This window comes from Mizuhopecten yessoensis, unplaced genomic scaffold, assembly GCF_002113885.1.
Source record: "Mizuhopecten yessoensis strain PY_sf001 unplaced genomic scaffold, ASM211388v2 scaffold4411, whole genome shotgun sequence".
Lineage (NCBI taxonomy): Eukaryota > Metazoa > Mollusca > Bivalvia > Pectinida > Pectinidae > Mizuhopecten > Mizuhopecten yessoensis.
In genome coordinates, this window is record NW_018405533.1 from 1,381,306 (window position 1) to 1,402,152 (window position 20,847).

General features: G+C 37.4%; 1 protein-coding gene across 3 annotated transcripts; it reads right to left on the bottom strand.

Annotated features, from left to right (window-relative positions):
• Positions 1 to 13: 13 nt before the first annotated feature.
• Positions 14 to 20,637, bottom strand: LOC110448993 (serine/threonine-protein kinase CTR1-like). Of its 3 annotated transcripts, none has more exons than XM_021495561.1 (3): positions 20,555 to 20,622; positions 1,439 to 2,113; positions 14 to 657 (listed from the first exon to the last, which is right to left on the bottom strand). In XM_021495561.1, the coding sequence occupies exons 2-3, from the start codon at positions 1,910 to 1,912 to the stop codon at positions 457 to 459; spliced, it is 675 nt and encodes a 224-aa protein (XP_021351236.1). In that variant the 5' UTR covers positions 1,913 to 2,113; positions 20,555 to 20,622; the 3' UTR covers positions 14 to 456. The 3 variants fall into 3 exon arrangements, with proteins under 3 accessions (XP_021351236.1, XP_021351238.1, XP_021351239.1); XM_021495563.1 differs by lacking the exon at positions 20,555 to 20,622 and adding an exon at positions 3,764 to 3,816; XM_021495564.1 differs by lacking the exon at positions 14 to 657 and adding an exon at positions 3,808 to 4,185 and having other exon boundaries at positions 1,923 to 2,113; positions 20,555 to 20,637.
• Positions 20,638 to 20,847: the final 210 nt, after the last annotated feature.

A 20,847-nucleotide genomic window follows, 5' to 3' on the forward strand; every position in this document is an offset into this window, starting at 1 on the left:
ATTTAAAGATAACAATTATTCCAAGTATAATGATACGTGTGTAATCGAAATATGCTTTATAGTGGGAACGAATCTATTTCACTGTGCCTGCATATTTTTTTTCCCAACCACCCGGTGTGTCACAGTTCATGAGAATCCTATACCGTAATACATTTACATGTGTACTTTTACTTTCGATATCGTTCACATGAACTTAATTGCATTATCAGGCGCAGATTAAGACGGGGGCGTTTGTGCGTACCCCCCTCCTCGGTACGCCGCCAGAAAGGCGTACGCCCCCACTAAAACTGGCAAGCGAATTCTTCGGTTCACGAACATCAATATTTACTGTATTTAAGCAGTTTGGCCAATAAAGTTATCATGCTTACTTTCACGTCATTTAACAGCATATATTGTATATGCATGTGTACTTAGGCGTTGACTTATTATCTTAATTGATAGTGAATTAACAAATAATTATATAGTTTTATCCCCGTGTCCAACACATCGTTCCATTTGTTTAGTATTTAGGAAATCAAATGGTTCATCTTCCGAGATGATCTCGAATACCACAAGACAAAGAGAGTAAACATCGGCTCTCATCATAGCCTTGCGGTCGAACAGTTCCCCGCGCAGTACTTCAGGGGCAGAATAACGAGGGGTTCCGATGTTCCGCACCTGTTGAAAGTAAAAATATGGACTTATGACAATTTCAAAGAAAGGTGAATCAACCATTAAAAAAGAGACACAAAAAATCAACAATGACATGTGTAATATAGATGAATGAGAATTATACTTCACGACATTAACAAGGAAAGGTAACCCACAAGAGAAATAATTCAACCAGTGTTGCCAGTATCCCGGTACAATTGATGGAATTGAAAAAATGGAACTATTAGTACATCTCATTCACTGATTTGCCAAACCCAATTCAGTCCATTGAACATTCTAGTTAAAACAGTGTTCTTATTCATCTTGCAGAATCGTGCGCTTTTTCACTTTTAAGTAAGACTTGATGCGCACTAATTTATCAAATAGATAGAACTATAAAGTGTCTTTCCTAAATTTTGCTTCTAATTATAATAAACACCTCTTTGTGCTTCTAATTTATTGAGAACAATTTTGTTGAATATATCTGAATCCAAAACGTCATAGATAATCGTTGCGAAAACGAGGCTACCGGAAGCATTTACCACAATGGGCATACGCGATTCGGGTGGCCTGCCGTTGTTATATTGATTCCAACAGTTTAAAGCACCTGCCTATCCTGTCGGCTCTGCAGGTGTTCTAGTAGCGTTAGTCGAGCAGGCCTTGTACGGTCTCTCAAAGCCTCTGACACTTAATCATGTATCTTTTTAGTGTATGATTTAAGATGAGACGAGACCTTCCCGTTCCACAGGGAAAACAGACAGCCAATATCAGAAGTATCTTTTGTATTCAGACGTTGCCCGACTCTTACCTGATCAGACGTATCAAAATCACATTTCATCATACTAAGTCCGAAGTCAGTAATCTTTGCTAAGTAACCACCTTCTCTTGAATCCACCAGGACGTTGCGGGATTTGGTGTCACAATGGGCGATACTTTTATTGTGCAAGTATGCTAGTCCACGTGATATCTGAACAATGATGCTGAGCTTGTCATCTTCCGTAAGAGAGGAATCTTCAAAAACAGGCATGTGAAATATTTGAAACAGACAGTATTCCATGAACTCCATGACGATAGCGATGTTCGGGGTCACACAACTGGCGCCAATGAACTTGACGATATTAGGATGGTTGAGTGAACAAAAGACTTGCACTTCCGAAGTAAACTCTTGTAATCGTTTCTTCGATACTCTCTGGACCTGCAGTTTCTTTACACCCACTACAGTACCTTTCCATTTAGCGCAATAGATATATCCGAATCCTCCATGGCCAACCTTTTTTCTCATATCCAGCTCATCAAATTCGATTCTTTCTCCGCGATAACCTTTCAGAAGATCAAATGACGTCAATGGTTCTTTGCACTTTTGTGATTCTTGTTGTCATAACCGGACCTGCTCCATACGGTTGATGAGGTCCGCTGCCTGTTCACAAGCTTCCTCGGCGTACAGATAATCTTCTTGTAGGTTTCCTAGCTCCATATCTTCTTCCTCAAAGACAAATAGAAAAAACAGAACTAAAAGGTGTAATTATCATTATATATATGACTCATTAAAAATGTACACAAACTTACTAAAGATATTTGGAATTATGGTTAAACCTAAAAATATATTATTTAAAAGATTATCTAAAAATCTTTTTGTAGACTTATAAATGAGGAAACATCAAATAGGAGAATGAACACAATATAGACAATTAAAAGGGGAGTATCCGAATCAATAGCATGTATATGATGTAAAGACATTTTTCATTGGTTAATAACCATGTACAATGTATTACTGGGCGATAATAACAGCGTGTGCTTGCATTATTTTATAGCAAACCATGAGCGTGCAATGCTCATCAAAAACTCCCTCTATTCCAAATATTAATCAACGAGCCTTGGGACTGATATAATTCCTAAGTCGAGTGACATGCATTACATAAAAGGTATATCTAGAAAATTACTACGAAATCGATTACGAAAAGATTTCACAAGTCTGTCAAATTTTGTGACATGCATTAGAAGGTATTTCTAGAAAATTGATAACGACAAAATATATTTTAAGATCCAGATGTTACTGTCGAGCTCACACTCAGAATAATCCACCGACCCTACTACGAAATCGATTGCGAAAAGATTTCACAAGTCTGTCAAATTTACGATATTCAACAAATAACGAAATATGTATAATCCTATCCGAATACATAAATGTTAAACAGGCAGAATGGGACAACTGCCCACAACGTCAGAAATTATGAAAAAGCACTGTGAAATGAAGACATAAGCGTGATGCAACTAATGTTTGCTTGCAAAAGAACAAAATACTTTGTATAATGGAATTATATAGGTCATCTTGTATAACTTAGACGTATGGACACTGTATTAGACACGAAATTTCATTTTCATTTTAACGTACATGGTAAAATAAATATAATTATTATATGAGTATGTATTAATGGTGGACTATATAACCGAAGATTTGAAAAGATAGGAAAAATAATCAGCCGAAGCTGACGTCCTAAACTATTTTCCAACATTGTCTTCGACGTCTTTAAGTATTCATCAATTTTACACACACACATATATCGTTATTCTTTAAATAATAGCGAAGACAGTTGAAAACGGATATTATTCCCCCGAACATTTCATAAGAGAGGATTCTAATGTGTTAAATAAAACCGAGAATGAAACGAAACAATTCGGTCATGAAATGTCAAAAAACACGATTAAGACAATGCAACATTAAATAGCCAATCTCGGAAAACATAACTCAGCTACATCAATCGTTCGTATTGAATTTCATGGTTTTCCAATAATGAATAGTATTACAAAATACATCTCTGAATAATACTGCACTGAATTCATTACTTAATTGTAAGAAGTAATAGATTGTATCAATAGCTACATTAACGGAAGTAATAATGAATGGAATTGATAAACTACACCGTCAGATAATGATTAATTGCATCATGAAGAACGTCAACAAAGGTAACAATGGATTGTTTCGATGACTTTACTAGTATATGTTATTAAGGATTGACATCAATGTAAAGAAAGGTGATATGTTATGAGTGAGAGCATGGACTATCTTTGTTATTGCCATGCGATTCTGAATAGATAAATAATATGATAAAGTGAAAAATACTTTTGGTATCACCTTGAAAGGTTTCGGTTTAACAAAGGGTATTCCGAGATACATATCGGTCGTTCGCAATATCCCTTTACTAGGACTCTGATGTTTATTGTGATGTAGCTTTCCTTCCGCTTAACAGGTGATCCTGTTTTAGTACTCGACTTTTCTGATGACACTGTCATAGAGCCGAGCGGCATGCCGACACGTCCGAGAGCCCGGTTAAACACGTTATCGACGTCAACTTTCACACTTGGGGACTGTGATGAACTCTTAGATATCAGCGCTGTTCCATGCTTTAATCCCTCTCTTCCAACGCTCTGGTTGTAAGAATTACCTACGTAGGTTTTAGGAGAAGATACAGGCATGCTCCCGAGGGGCATGCCAACTCTCCCCAGACGTCGATTGTAGGCATTATTGACGTAACTTCTCGGCATTTTGTTCTTTGTCTGCAAGCAAATAATTATACTAATTAGCACGTTCTGTTTGATGTCATTCAAAACACTAATGTGATGGTTAAGAAATTTGTTATCAGTCACAACAAATATCGACATGAGAAATTCAATCTTAAAGTCTGAAGTTATTTGATTTAAGAAGTCAAATATGTTTATAAACGTGCAAGAATAGGGAGGAAAGAATGCATTTCTGACGGAAAAACATAAAGGACGAGAACAACCAAAATACGAGAGATCTAGAACTAGAACAGCGGAATAGGTTGTGTGAGGACATTTTGGATATTTGTAGCAAACAAACTGAAAAACCTTGGTGTGTCCTGAGGTAGGAGAAAACATGTTATCACACCTTAACACCACGAATCGTTCTGATCTTTTTTTTTTATCACGCTAGGCACACGGCTAGTCGATCAGTTCTGTCATTACAATAAAGTTATACTGAATTGGTTAACGTAAGGGCATGTCAGACACGTGCATATGCATGTCATCGGTCACTTCATACCGACAACGGGTAAATCAGTTGTTGCCATTAACCTTTAATGCTGAAAGCTAAGCAGGGAATACAAACTGCCATTTTTAAGGACTTTGGTATGTCCTGGCATTGGGACAGAACAAATGACCTTCCTAAGCTGGGCAACTGTTCAATATTGAAAACCAAAAGTGTGATTTTTAAAAATAATTTATTTAAATACTATATGTCGTACACAAATATTAAAAGATAACCAATGAAAAATCGATGACATGTCTATATCTCAATAGACGGTTTTTGTTGTACAACTTTTCGTGTCGCGTTTTGTAGAGTACAAATAAAGAAAGGATCTTGCATACGTGTCCATGTCATATTGAATTTATTAGACAAGTTAAATAATTGGATATGACACGAACCTTTAGGCGAATGTCATATTAAACAATTGAACGAGTTAAATAACTGCAAAATGACACGGACACGAATGTAAGATTCTATTCATCACATAACATTCATAATTTATTATCAGCTCACTCTATCAATGTCTAAACCATAGTATTGTCGTTTCGCGCAGTGCAGTGTAGTTCCAGATTTTTTTAAAGTAATGAAGTTTTCAATACAATAAAAATAACATTGACAAAATAAATGTTTAAAATTAACTGAAATATAATTAAATATTTACTATACTATACTTTCGTATAGTAAATAAAACTAGTACCTGTCAGGAATTGTGGGTAAAGGCTTAGCCTTATTATTTGCAAACAGATGACAAAGCGACATAAAACCAAATTAAAATATTTATTCGCCCAAACATATATACAAATTCATAAGAATATATACTTACAACATACTAAACACCCTTCCACGCTCACACTCATTATTTACAATTATTTTATTATGTGCATAAACACCATTATCTCTGGAACCTATTGTCTTTCTACACACAATATCTACAATTCATCACTGTGTGTGGCTCCCACATTTCTCCCGTCCATCCGGAAGTTGGCCGTTACCATAGTCCTGCACGAATACTGCTCCTCAGGTTTTACGTCATACACTGGCGGGTACAATTTAACTCGCATACACTGCACTAGTCCTGCACGAATACTGCTTCTCTGGTTTTAGAACACACACACGGACTCTGCTGCTCCCAATATGGGTCTAGCACATGATCATTCCTTTGTTGATGACTCCCTGACCCAAGCTTACAGAGTCAAAGTTCTATAATTATAATTTCGCGATTTAGAATTATGAAGGAGCTACTTTTTCGCATAGTTTTTACATAGAGGTGGGACACTCATCATAAGAAGTGTCAAATAGTCAAATGAATACGCATAACGAGAGCTAATTGAGCAACAACAAGTAGATGAGAAGGACTATCTATAAGTTAAAAAGTACTTGTTTCTAAATCATTAGAATTAGATGTTTTTTTGTAATTGTACATGTTAATTGACAGGAATAAAACATGATTTAAACTTACAACAAGTGGTTTTTTTTTTTGTAAAACAAATCATTAACAAACTATGTGTGATACTATACAATTGATGCACTCCTTATGGGGTCACATGACGATTTGACCACCTGGGAGTCGATATGTCACCAGAGGGTGACATAACGACACAAGGTTTGCCAAATCGTCGTGTCATCCCATGATGAGGGCATCAATTGTTTTATTATTACGATTAAAAATAAGCACGTATGATAAGGCACGACTACCCGATATACTAGGAGATGAAGTGAAAAGACAACATTATTGAATAACAAACATTTATTAAGTTAATTAAGTATACAATTCATAGCACTCAACTCTGACAGCGTGTGAATTACTACATGCAGTAGAGTGAACATTTGCAAATCTCGCGTTTGTAGACTGTTCGACTGACACATACGCCGGTGCCGGTTCCAGGTCAAAGGGCTACACATACTTTCTCTTCCTTCCTCTTCTGCACAGATAGTACTTAATTTCAAACCAAACATTTTGTTGTAGGCCACACAGAGATGTGGAATATCGAGATTTAAAATCCTCGTCAGATATTGGGGGGATGGTGATACATTTTCCTATATCCCTTCTTTTTCAAATCCCATAATACGACTTCGTACATGTTGGACGATGATAAGAACTCGTGTCCGTCTATATCCAAGTCAACCCTTTCCGTCATATATTTCTTTAACCCGTACTTTAGGTCTGCATAGAATATCTCTTGAGGGGAGTCCGGTCCTCTCGGTGAATACCAGCAAAAACTCACCCAACCGACGGTCAAAAGATTAATCATCAAAGTTATCCAATACCTTACCTTAACACGGCCTATTGACTGCAGAAATTTGGATGAACATAATTAACAATAAATACTAATAAACAACATTTGTTATAGCGCCCTATCTAGCTAGAATAAGCCACTCTAAAGCGCTTTACAGTACATAGATATACAATCCATCCAATCAATAGATAGTCCATTGCACGTCGCGCCACATGGCACTGAGCATTGTTTTGTTGAAAGATTACGTTATGCTGGCGGACAAACGTCACGACGATAGGTTGTAGAATAATGGAGATGTACAGTTGAGCTTTCAAATTGCCTTCAATGACGACTAAGGGGGTTTTGCGGCCACTATAGATCCAACAACACACCATAACGCTGTCACCACCAAGCCTGTCGCGTTCCACTGTGCAGTTATCGGCATAACGTTCACCACGACGTCGAACATCACTCTGATGCCCATTTAAGCGATAAAGCGTGAATCTCGACTCCCTGGAGAAGAGTACCCGGCATCGTCGTCGAAAAGGAAACACGTTTGGACGGTGTCGCTGGAGTCATTAGAGTCTTACGTCACGTCGACGACGGTGCAGGGCATTCCCACTGCGACACGACGCGCCTTAATGCCGTAGTATTGCAAGTGCTGCAACCGACGTTAACTTTCACACTTGGGGACACTGATGAACTCTTAGATATCACAGCTGTTCCATGCTTTAATCCCACTCTTCCCATATTCCGGTTGTAAGCATTATCTACGTAGGTCTTAGGTGAAGAACTCTGATGATGATGATGACTCTTCCCACACTCCAGGGTTTGTGGGGAAAATGTTTTGATGATAAGGAGGATTTTGAGATCACCGCTGTTCCGCGCTCTAATCCCACTCTTCCCACGCTTGGGTTGTGGGCATTATCTATGTAGGGTTTAGCGGAAGAACTACCTGATGACGAGAAGGACGATTTCGAGACCACTGCTGTTACATACTGTAATCCCACTCTTCCAGCGCTCCGGTTGTAGGTATTATCTATGTAGGGTTTAGCGGAAGAACTTACTGATGACGAGGAGGACGATTTCGAGATCACCGCTGTTCCGTGCTCTAATCCCACTCTTCCAACGCTTCAGTTGTAGGTATAATCTACGTAGGGTTTGGCGGAAGAACTTTCTGATGATAATGAGGATGATTTTGAGATCACCGCTGTTTCATGCTCTAATCCCACTCTTCCTAAAAGCCGTTTGTTAGCATTATCTATATAAGTTTTAAGAGAAAAACTCACTGATGATTGGGATGAGGATTTGTGATCATCGCTGTTTCATCCTCTAATCCAACTCTACCCACATTCCGATTGTTAAAATTACCTACACTTCACACCGCGTGGAGACATGACTCCACGTTCGTTCCCTCACCAGCACTCCACGCTGGAACGTGACTCCACAGTACACCGCTACTCCGCCATTGTATAGCGTGGAGGGAACGTGGAGGTCGTCTAGAGTCATAAAACGACACAAGGTCTCCACGCTTAAAAATCCAGCACATATTCATAACGTGGAAGGGTTTGTACATTTTGGACACCCTCCACTCTTCAAAATGGTGCTGTCCCTCTCCACCCTCCAACAGCTTAATATGTCAGGTCTGACTGTGGAGCTGATTGATTATTGACTTTCGTTAGGATACACGTAACGATAGATAGAAGGGATTTTGTCAACCCATCATTTTTGGTATCAGTATTTCTTTTCATTGATATATGAATCTGAAATCAACATTATCCTAAGTGTGGATAAATCTATAAAAAAGCGTTACTGTATTTTAAGATTTAACTTGTTTGGAATAATTTGAACATGTGTTTTCTTTTGTCAGGGTGATTGGAATGATTAAGTTGCTCATTATGCGCACCCATACCGAGTATCCCTATCGGTATGGTACGGAGTGCGCACCGACAACAAAGTCGCATAAAATTTGCTGTTTGAACATGTCAGTTTTAACATATTTTAAGACAGTTTCTACCAAAACGAAATGTTCAAATATCACATTACCAAAATAACGGAAACTATGCCAAAATTACAGTCACACTGTGCCGCATTTAATCAAACGATTTTCTATAAAAATATCGCTATCTTGTTGGATATAGGTAATGTTTTAACATCTAATATGTATTATGCTGCGTGACAAAAGCAAATATGGAGGTCAAGATCATTTATCTCATATCAAAATTATACCATTTTTCAAGAACTAAAAATTCACGAGAATCCGTTCAGTGCGGAGTAATTTTTCAAAATGATCCGGTGTGTACAGAGTGCATGATGCGTCGGTATGGAGCAAACAACTGACCATACCATGTAAAATTGAAATGAAACCCAAAGATTGCAAATAAGGCTGTCATGTCAGATATCGATCCTGTAAGACATAACATACATAACAGCGGATCCAGCAGGATCATCTATATGAATTTTGCCCCGATAACTTTGCACTTTTTCAATGTATATTATAATGTAGTGAAAAAAACCAACATATAGTGTTTGGTTCCTATCAAACAAAACTAAATTGTCCACAGAACAAAGTGGCCCCACTCTACCCAAAGATATTTTTTTTTATTTCGTCAGAAAACGAAATGCAAAAAATCCGAACCACAATAGAAACACTATTGATATTACTAAAAGAAACAAAAAACTGCTGTATTGATCTCGAATTGGTTTTATGTGCATTACATGTAATCGAAAACAAAAAAAGACAACAATGAAACAAAAAAAGATATGTATATATATATATCTTGCCCTGCTGTGCGTCGAACCCCTTACCTCTTTGATTTGGGGTACGTAATATTCGACAAAAAAAGAGCACGCTAGATTCCGTTTACAATACAAATGCACACGGAGTCTTGGTTCCTTGTCAATCTAGCTATCTCCTAAAGATAATGTATCTTAAAGTACCGAAACAGTAATTTATGATATTAATTTTCATTTGTCGCTTCAAAAAGGTAGAATATACAAAGTGCCGTACATACGACTAACAACTGAATAGCTTGCTATATTACGTTGTGAAAATACCCTACTTCAGACTTAAAAAGTGCGAACGTCGGGATAGCTTCCGTGGATGGAAAGCACACCTACTGGTAACCCACATCAAAATAAACTTTTTGTAGTTTACCGGAAAGCTTCTAAAATGATATTTTCCGTCACTACTGACTGTTGTACGTAATACTTACATGAACGACGACTTTTACTATTTAAATGATAATGAGCTACTATCTAGGAGGCAAACGATGTGTTACTCATCGGACGGATCAGTGTGTTCAAATCTCACAGATAAGAGTAATTTTGCATTGTACCACACATGATAAGTCAAGGTATCGAATGTTCCTTGTTTTTTTTCCCTCGCGCGATACAGTTGTACTGATTGTGGTTTGCATATAATGAAACCCACTCTGGCAGTGTCTGAAGACCTTGTTGTGAAATCGAATATTTGAAGACACATAATCTACGTACTAACATCACCATGATGTAATTGAGTCGGATGGCTTTTGAAAATAAAGAAACTAAACTGAACTGAACTCAGGTACCCCCTAGCCAACCTGCTGACATCCCTTTGATGCCATACACATCTTGAACCAAGATGTAATAACTTATGTATAAAATATGAACAAAGGGTTTATTTTTAATCTCATAATTCAATTATATTCTCGATGTAAACAAAAAGTAACAAAGCATGCGAACGTTGCATAAATTTAAACGTGTATCTGTTTGTCGGTAAAATGTTGTTCATTCGTCGACCTAGCATAAGAAAGTCACAAAATAGTCAATTTGGTAGGTAAATTGATCATATATAAAGTATGTCATACATTGTGTTGACATTTAAAATATAGCGGACACAAACGTTGAAATATTTTATAAACATTTCCGTATTTTTGGTCAAAGTACAGTGAAACCCTGCTAATTCGAACTCGTAGGTTCCAGATCCAAGGAAATACATGGTATTCGACGAATCCGAGGTTCGGCCGACATCGTCATTCTTATTATCAGGTGGTACATCGCGGATAATAGATGACAGAAGAACAAGGGAATTTTAATCAAGATGACAGCATTTAATATAATTTAAAATAGCTTAACAATTAAAATATAGTCACCGGTATTAAGAAAGTAAATACAAATTAAAAAGCTGCATGTGTAACCAGAGACGTANGGGGGGGGGGGGGGGGGGGGGGGGGGGGGGGGGGGGGGGGGGATGTGGATGTGGATAGGGTACTGTTGTATTTTACAACTTAATTATTAAAATGTATAACGCAAGATGCGTAGATAGTTTTTTCTTCATCATTATATCTTTTCACTGTGTGTTCAAACTTGTGTTCGCGCCTATTTACGCTTAATTGTTATCAAGTTTATTGCAAATTAATATATGTAATTGTGTTAGCTTTACATAAGTGTTGATAGACCAAATATATCCAAATTATTCATACCCTCACGGGCAAGATATACATTTTATACAAAGTAAATATTAAGGTTAGTCAAAATTAGTTATCTCAAGCTACATATTCCGATTAGAGTGTTCCCATGCACATTTTCAAAACTACCTTTTAATGGTATCATCGATACTTCATCGATGTAAAATAAGAAAACAATTACATACAAATTATTGTTTGCTCCGAGGTAGGGTTTACTGAGTGTTGTCTATTAATTTTTCTATTCTCTTGACCGTCATTTTGAAAAGTGTATTGCACAAACAGTACTGATTTCACAATCCTTAACAATGGTGGATTAATCTAAATTATAATCTGGTATTTTAACGGGTAAGTAACTTCGCGTATATCATAATGAAAAAATGAAGATCAGTAACTGTTACATATCCTTTGCATTATGCATCGGACGAAAACGTACGGTCGTGAGGCATTGATAACAAAGGACTACATAGTGTGTGTTGGATTGGTGTGAAATAACACTATAATTCTATTTGTACGGTATCATGTATATTTTATATCAATTGCATTCATATGAGCTTTAGATCAATAGTACCGTAAAAATTCTAAAGGTTTGTGGGAGTGGGGTCTGGCGGTATCGATGTCACCAACGCCTCTGACGAATGGCGGCAACGTATTTTAAAATGCATTTCTAACATAACAGTTTTATTACCATTTCTTAAATCTGCCATTTATTTTTTTAGATATTTTGATAGGAAACAAAAAACATTCTCAATAGTTTATGTTCACATCGTTCCACCGATTTTAAGCAACACCTTCCCACGATTATGAAATTAACAGCAAACAGAAGCAGTTTGACACATTTCATGCCTCCTTCCACCATTTTGACGGTTGTTGGTTATCAAACGAAGCAACAGTCCACACCACACGAAATTCCTTTACACTGATACTTTTCAGATGACAGGCTGTATAAAATAATTATGTACTAATATAATTTGAAAATCCCGATATTTTGCCTAAAGTACCGTTGTACAAAGCTGTATTAATGTGTGACTGACTTTGGCAGTACGGACTGTATTTGATGCGTAATGAATACTGTTTACTTATTTATAAAACTGCTATTTATGGACAACGTTGTTACCTGGAATGCAGTTTCAGTTTTTCTGGAAGAATAATCATCGTTGGTAATCCCCATTACTCTTGAGTATATAAAACCGTCCTTTTGTATGGTCACTATATGCAGCTTCTTTTAGATACACGATAAACAACTGATTCGTGTGTGAAGAGGTGAAATCGAAAGGTTGAATGAGATAATAAGTGTTCATTACCCACTATACCCATATCCTGACTAATATCACACGACCCTTAAATAAAAAACAATACGTCGCAAAGCAGATAGATACAAGGAGAAAGCAGCAGTGTGGTTTCATATGAAAGCTGACATTTGTGTTGTGAAACAGAACCCAAGTGTTACGGAGCATAAATAATGAACTCACGTGGAAGGACAACAAAACTATATGACCAAACACCGCACATTACTTACCACTAATCACTAACACACAGTCCGTCGGATGGGATTTAAAATGGTGTCCCGGGCGAGACTGTCCACATCGCACGAAAAAGATTCCTCTGAGAATTATCGAGGAAAGGTAAGCGTGATAACACCGATTCAAAGGTCAGGATATTTTAATTTTTAATAAGTGTTAGGTGTATTTCTTGTGGTAATGCAACAAGGTGCCATATGACTTTTTTGACGAAAATTACTTTTTGGCACTTTTGTATTGAGAAAAGTGATTTCTTCCATGTGTAAAAGGTTTGAAGCAATTCGTTAATAATTAATTAAGTTATATGCTATTTACCAATTGGGGGCTATTTGTAAAATGGGGAAAACCATTAGGGCAACAAGGTGATATATGGACATGAGTCACTGCAACAAGGTGCTTTTTCAGATAAGGCACCTTGTAGCACGCTGGATGTAATGGATTTGGGCTTCACATTATTAGCCAATTAATTGATAAGGCACCTTGTGGCTTTCATCACATACACCGTTTGTTTATAAATGTTAAAATACCTTGTGATTAAAATATTGATGTATACACATTCCATTATTGTTTTGTGGAATTATTCGTTCATTATTGTATAATTTTACAACTAGCCACACGTATAACGGTCTTGAAACTACATTGATGCTTTATAAAAGGGAATGCTGGTAAAGTAAAAGGTAAGAATTATTAATTAATTAATAGCAATGTTTGTATAGTAAATGTAATTCTATCTATTCTGTTATATAAGCTAGTCTGTCAATGACGCTATATGTATCTTCAAATGGTTAGAGTATAATTTACAGTCGTAGTTGTTTTATATTCGTTTAAATAGATGTATACACACTTTTTTATAGATACATAATTTGTTTTATTTACAATTTACTGTACAATCCATTACAGCGTTTGCATTTATTATTATTACATATGGCCAGCAATGAAACAGATTGCAATGACGATACATTATCAAGCCAGTGGTCGGATATGTCGGACTCTGTATTCGACCAAATAGACGAAGAACACTTGAAAGCAACACAATGTCCGGAAACCATACATGCACCCTCAAATGAACCAACGGGTGTCAAAATTAGTGAAAGTTTGGACACTGATGAAGAAGAAAATCTTCCCTTGGCGACGCTCAGAAAGCGTCTTCAAAATAAAGTGCATACTTCTGATGATGATGATGCTTATGCTAATGATGATGATGATGATTATTGAGATCAAACGTACGAGCCAACACAGAAGGATATCAACTCATCAGACTCTGAGGAGGATCCATCATTCCTCAAGAATAATATTTCACCTAGTGAGGACCAGGACGACCACCTTCCTCAGATTCCAAAACCAAAAAAAAAGAAGGAGAGGAAAAACAAGTCAATACGCAGATGTGAAAAGAAAGAAACAAAAATCATTGCACGACACAAATCGTCCAGTAAAAGATATTCAAGCTGAAAAGCCTGCAAGGTATCATGGAAATAATAAAAGTCCAAGTAAAAGAACAGCCAACGCTCTACAACATGCACTGGCGAGAAGTGCAACAACAGCCAAAATACACCGGATGATTGAATCATATCACAAAAACGACTGGACAATCTCTTGACAAGTAACAATTTAAAAAGATATCCTGTTAGTGCCGATGGGAATTGTTTTATGCATGATGTTCTACCTCAACTGGACGATGCCTCCACCACAGTGCAATCGCTAAGATCAGTCATTGCCAACCATTTTCGCGACAATTATGAGCATTACAAAGCATTCCGGTTGTCTACACAACAAGAAGATGATCAAAGAAAGTATGGAGAGGAGGTTGAAAAATTAAAGTAGGATTCAACATGGAACACAGATCTAGCAGTTACACCTCACAAAGTTGCTTCATACAAGAGCCCTCTGCGTAGAAACATCTTTCGCAAACGAAAATGCAATGCCCGACAATAGAAGAGAAACCAACGAAAAGAATTGAGAAATAATGGTAAATCGTATACATCAAGCAGAGGAAAGAAAACGGAGGCTAAAACCCTAGGAAAAGTTAACTGTATCACTTGCAGATTCAAGTGTTTCTCAAAGATATCAGAGGAGGAAAGACAAGAACTGTTCACAACATACTGGCAACTGGGGGATTATGACCAACAACGTTCGTTTATATGTCAGAATGTTACCCAAGGAAACAAAAAGTGTACAAAAAGGAAAACATTCTCCAATGTGTTTCAGTTCACGGTCAATGGAATCAAACATTGTGTCTGCAAACATTTTTTTTCTGAAAACACTAAGCATTGGAAAGAAAACCATTGATTATGCAATTCAGAAGAAATACCTTGGGACATTTGTAGGGCAGGACAGGCGAGGATCAAACGCATCTGCTAACAAGATACCACCACCTGTTGTTAAACAGATTCATGACCACATCAAATCATTCCCCACTATGGAGTCTCATTATTCCCGTTTGACATCCAAGAAAAGTTATCTAGGAGCATGGCTTAACATCAAAATCATGTTCAAACTTTTCAAAGAGAAACATTACCCAATTGAGAAGTGTCCGATATCAGAAAGCTTTTATAGAAAAGCATTTTGTGAGAACTTCAACATGTCCTTTCATAAACCCAAAAAAGATCAGCGCTCTGTTTGTAATCGTTATGATCAGAGAAAACGTGACGGTACTTTAAATAAGGATATGGAATTAGAATATAGCCGACATCAACAGAGGAAAATGTGGGCACGACAGGAAAAACAAAAAGACAAAGACAGAGCAAGAAACGACAAATCGGTTCATGTTTCAACGTTTGATTTGGAAGCTGTGCTACCACCTCCCTGTTCTCTTGTTGGTGAGTTGTATTACAAAAGCACAATAAGTTGCTACGCTACAACTTGTCGTACTATTCACTCGCTGATCAAAAGGGAACATGTTACATATGGGATAAAACTCAAGGTGGGCGTGGAGCAAATGAGATTGGAAGTTGCGTACTCAAACAAATCAGCTCAGTTTCAGAGCAAACCATCAATTTGAAGGAAATAACATACTACTTTGACACATGTGACACATGTGGGGGCCAAAAGCGAAATCAATTCATGGCAAGTGGGTTATTGTGCGCCATTAAGAAAAGCCAGCAAAAGTTCTTTGAATCGGGACATTCCAATATGGAATCCGATTCCATTCACTCAGCTGTTGAACATGCCAAGAAAAAAATCAAAATCAACGTTCCTAGTCAATGGCAAGGAGGAATAAGCCATATGTAGTGATTCCACTGAAATTCAACGATTTTTATGACCTAAAAGCTCTAAAAACCGAAATGTATGGAAACATGAAGGTCGATGTTCAGGGCAAACGCGTCAACTGGATGAACATTAAGTGGTTACAAGTGAGGAAGGAAACACCAGACACTTAATTTATCAATTACACGTATGATCCGGCTCAGTTTCTTGAAATTCGGATTACAAGGCGGCGGTCATCACACGGACACTACCAGCTGAAGGCATGCTACACTGAAAAACGGCCTGTGTCAGTGGCCAAAAAAAAATGACCTACTGTCATTGTGTTGGTCTGGAATAATACCTGAGGATTGTCATGCCTACTACAACGCTTTAGTTACAGACAAAAAAAAAAAAAAAGGGACGAGGAGGATGAGGAGGAGACCACTGACATGTAGAAATAGTGTAGTTATATATAACCGTACTATATTACCTGATAATTGCAAGACTATTTACAAAATAATATACAAAGCAATGGTTCACTCACACATATATAATGGTTAGTACATCAACTGCTGGCACTAAATAGTTGACCTTTTATCCCGATTTCATTCCGGAAACAAGCCACTAAACAGCATCCGTGAGCATTGCATTGTACACAAAAACCGTATAATCATTAATATATATGTCATATGTGTACTCTGCTTGAATTTATATGCATTTTAATGCAATATATATAAATAAACACTTTGTTGCATGAAACAACTTGTTCTGATTTGATTCCATTTTGATGCAACAAGGTACTTTCTTTACTAAAAGCACATTGTTGCATTTAATATATGATCAATATCACCACGCAACAAGGTGCCTTTTTCTAAATGACCTTAAAAGACATTTGTCAAATGATATACAATCACTAAATCTTTAATTTGGTTGGTAATATTGAGATATATAAATCACACAGTTGCAGAGAAACATTAACCCCACGATTTATTAGAATTTTAGACGGACTTCAGAGACTAGATTTAAGAAATTTTATCTTAGCTAGGGCTAAACCGACTTGGCTGGTTTCAGATCGTCCGTCGACTTTTCCTTTAAAATGCTACTAGTCGTGAACGACACCGTAGATTTTGACTAAATTTGGCCTGGATCACACTTTGGCCAATGGGCCATTTATGTATAAATTGAGTACCTGGGGGCAGATGGGCGGTGCAAAATAGGGAATAGAGGTAAAACCTTTAAAATCCGTCTTCTACCATAGGGATTAAGAGATTCATCCTAATTTGTTCTGGATTATCCTTGGGCCAAGGACACTAAATTTTGTATAAATATTGGGTGTGACCCCTGGGGCAGAGGGATGGGGCTCCATAGGGGAAATAGAAGTAAACATGTAAAATCCTTCTTCTACCATAGGGATTAAGGGATTTCGTCCCAATTTGGTCTGGAGCATCCTTGGGCCAAGGGGTTTCAATCTTGTTAAAATGGTTGGTTTAGACAACATGGGTAAGGGGGGGGGGGGGGGGGGGCCCCAATAAGAGAAATAGAGGTAAAACCTTTAAAACCCTGCTTCAACCGTAGTTTATTTCAATCCTAATTTAGCCTGGAGCATCCTTGGGGAAAATGACTTGATCTTGTATAAACGGTTGGTGTAGCCCCTTTGGGTGCAGAGGGGCGGGGCTCAAAAGGGAAATTGAAGTTTACATCTTTAAAATCCTTCTTCTGTAGCATTGGAGGGATTGTTTGTAATAAGAATACTCTCCCATGTTTTTTTTATTATCCAAGTGAGCGATACAGGCACTCTGGTCCTCTTGTTTTATTTTATCTCAACATCTTTGACTCACAATGGTATACAAAGATATGTGAAATAAACAGATTTGAGGAATCTCGAAATCTACTACTTTGTCATGTGAGGTGGTGGATCCGATGGCAACACACTGTCGTCGTTCACTCAGATACGACTGTATCCAGCATAGTGCGGTATTAGTCACTCCATAATAGTACTCCAGACGTTAATGAAGTATGCCATGGTCGATGACGTCAAATGCAGCTGACAAGTCCAGCATGACAAGCAACGCTCTGCATTTGTCACTATGTACACGTAGAAGGGCCGTCTCAGTAGAATGTCGCATGTGGTAGGCCGATTGCATGTTGTCATGGAGTCTGTTTGCATGAATATTAACCTCTAAACGCCGGGACACAACCGTCTCCAAGATCTTAGACACAAAAGGCAGATTTGATACTGGGGTAGTTCTTTCACTCCTTTTTGTCCATTCCAGGCTTCATCAACAATGGTCTTACATGTGCCGTCTTGAAACACATTGGAACCTTTGACTCAGCCAATGATTGGTTCATGATTGAGGTATTCAAGGGAAGCAATGCTTCAATACATTGATTTAATAGGTCTGTAGGCAGTAGATCAAGCTCACAGGACTTCGATTGCAAGGTCATGATGATATTGCGCAACTCGTCCTGGGTTGTTAGTGAGAGCTTTGTCAATGGTTCCACATCAAATTTAATGTCAGCAGTCATGACAAAGTGTCATTGTCAGCAGTCGGGTTCATTTCCGATATATTTTTCCTGATCGAGCTGATTTTATTCAGAAAGTAATCACTGAACTTGTTTGACAAGTTTTTTTCAGAATTACAGCTCGGTAAGGTAATTTCACCTTTCTGACCATTTAAGTTTTTGGTGAGTCTAAAAAGTCTACGGTCCTTACCACATTCTTCAATTCTTTCGAAATAATAAGCCTTCTTTGACTGAATGAGAAGTGAACTAGTTGATTTTGTTCCCTATCAATTTGTTGGTGAACGATTAATTTGGTCCTTCGCCACTGTCTCTCTGCTTTTTTACGGTTCTGGTTTTCTACGCGGATATTTTTATTATACCACGGGGCATTTGGGCACCGACCGACCGTTTAAGGACTCTAAATTAAGAGGAATAACTGACTTACAGTGACCAGCTGTTGTTGGCTTTCCGACATGCAGATTCCCGTACGATACTGATGATGTCGGAGTCCATCTTGAAGTATCGTAACGGATTAATTAAGGTGAACCGGATTGCGTTTGAATGTGTTTAAGAAGGTGCGCGCGAGTGCATTGTATGTATAGGGTAACAGTATTTGTTTTTCATCGTCTGATTGAATCTATGCAGATTTTTTAAGTCTACTGTTGCGTATTTCATAAGTAAATGAATAAATTATAGATATATAACCTTCCGTTTGATAAGCAATTAGCGGCCTCGCCTCCAGATAAATCAATGGCAGTCATTAATAAACCATTTTCATATCAAAGCTCTAACGGGCCACCGTAAATGTCTACCGGTTTGTCGCCTCACTGATTCTATGTGAACAGAATAGATATGGTATGATTAAAAAAAAAGGTTCACTTTATCATAACAAAGAGTATCGGATTTTGTTTACATCTGAGTTGCAGCTAAAGCATTCCAGTGCATAAATAATTTAAAATATATTCACGGGAGCTGGTGACCTTCAACAAGGTGACAGGCATTACGACAGGTATTACATGATATGATGTAAAATGCGTTTAACTTTCCGCAACACCCATCACAGTCTCAGTAATGTTTGAACACTGGTTTGTTTATATGTCTCCTCTCGGATCCTGTTGTGGTCTTTTTATTTAGTTTCAAGTTACTTTGTATATCAAATATTTTTACCCGCCTGCCTCGAAGTGTCTGTAATGCTATGCTGTGGTATCGTACGTTAGTAGTCTATCAACTATTGTTATGTACCACCTGTGTTAACGTTTCAAACAACATTATATAACAAAAACAATTCTATATGCTATAAAGACCAGAAGTGCATTTATTTATATGGACAAAACCTTAAAAATTTAGTCCAATAGTCATAGCATAGAAACGAAATTTTTAAAATGGAATTTTATGTGTTTTAGAGGATTAGATCTACTTTCGGTAAGCAACAATAAATTAAATATTAATATATGAATAAATAGATTGATAGATAAATCAATCAATAAATATTAGGCATGTTGTACATTGAAATACTATTCATTTAAATTCATGTTAGCTATTCTATCACATGTAAACTAAGGCAAGTTTAAGACACCACGGATAAAATCCATCCCCAATTGAGAGTTGGGGTGCGAAATCGTGTCTGGGTGAGAAAAAGTGTCACCTATGTCTATTAGTTTTGCACGATTTCTCACCCTGCCGAGAAATCTTGCCCGGGTGAGAAATTGTATTTCGAACGCAGCACTTTTAGCACGATGTCTCTCACCCGGGTGAGAAATCGTGTCTGGTTGATAAATCGTGCCGTAACAGACACTGAGATATGGACACTGATGTCATTGTGTGTATCCCTTGCCAGTTATTGTATTCATTAAGTTTGTATGTAGCCGTGAACAGTCTGTCATCTCAACATTAAAAATTATCACAGCAACAATGCGTTTTATCGAAAGTTTGTTGGTATACAAGTACTTAATAAGTCAAATTGACGCGAGAAAAACAAAATAAAAAGTAATGTGAGAAAAATAAAACACGTACCTGCTTGTTGCTCCCGTACCGAAGCCAACCCTGCAGTGTGTGTCAAGTTCTGTGATCACATATACAGGGTGAGGAAGTTATCTTACAAGCCTGTACATATCATAAACATATACGTTTACTTTCGCTTTCACTATTTTTGCTTTATAATCACTGTATGTTTACTTTCATGTTCTTTATTATAATACGGGTTCATTATCTATGTTACGTCGCCTACACAATTCTGGCCTAAGGCGAACACAAACTGTGAGCAATAGATGAGGAAATCATTTAAAAACACATGAATACCGACCCAT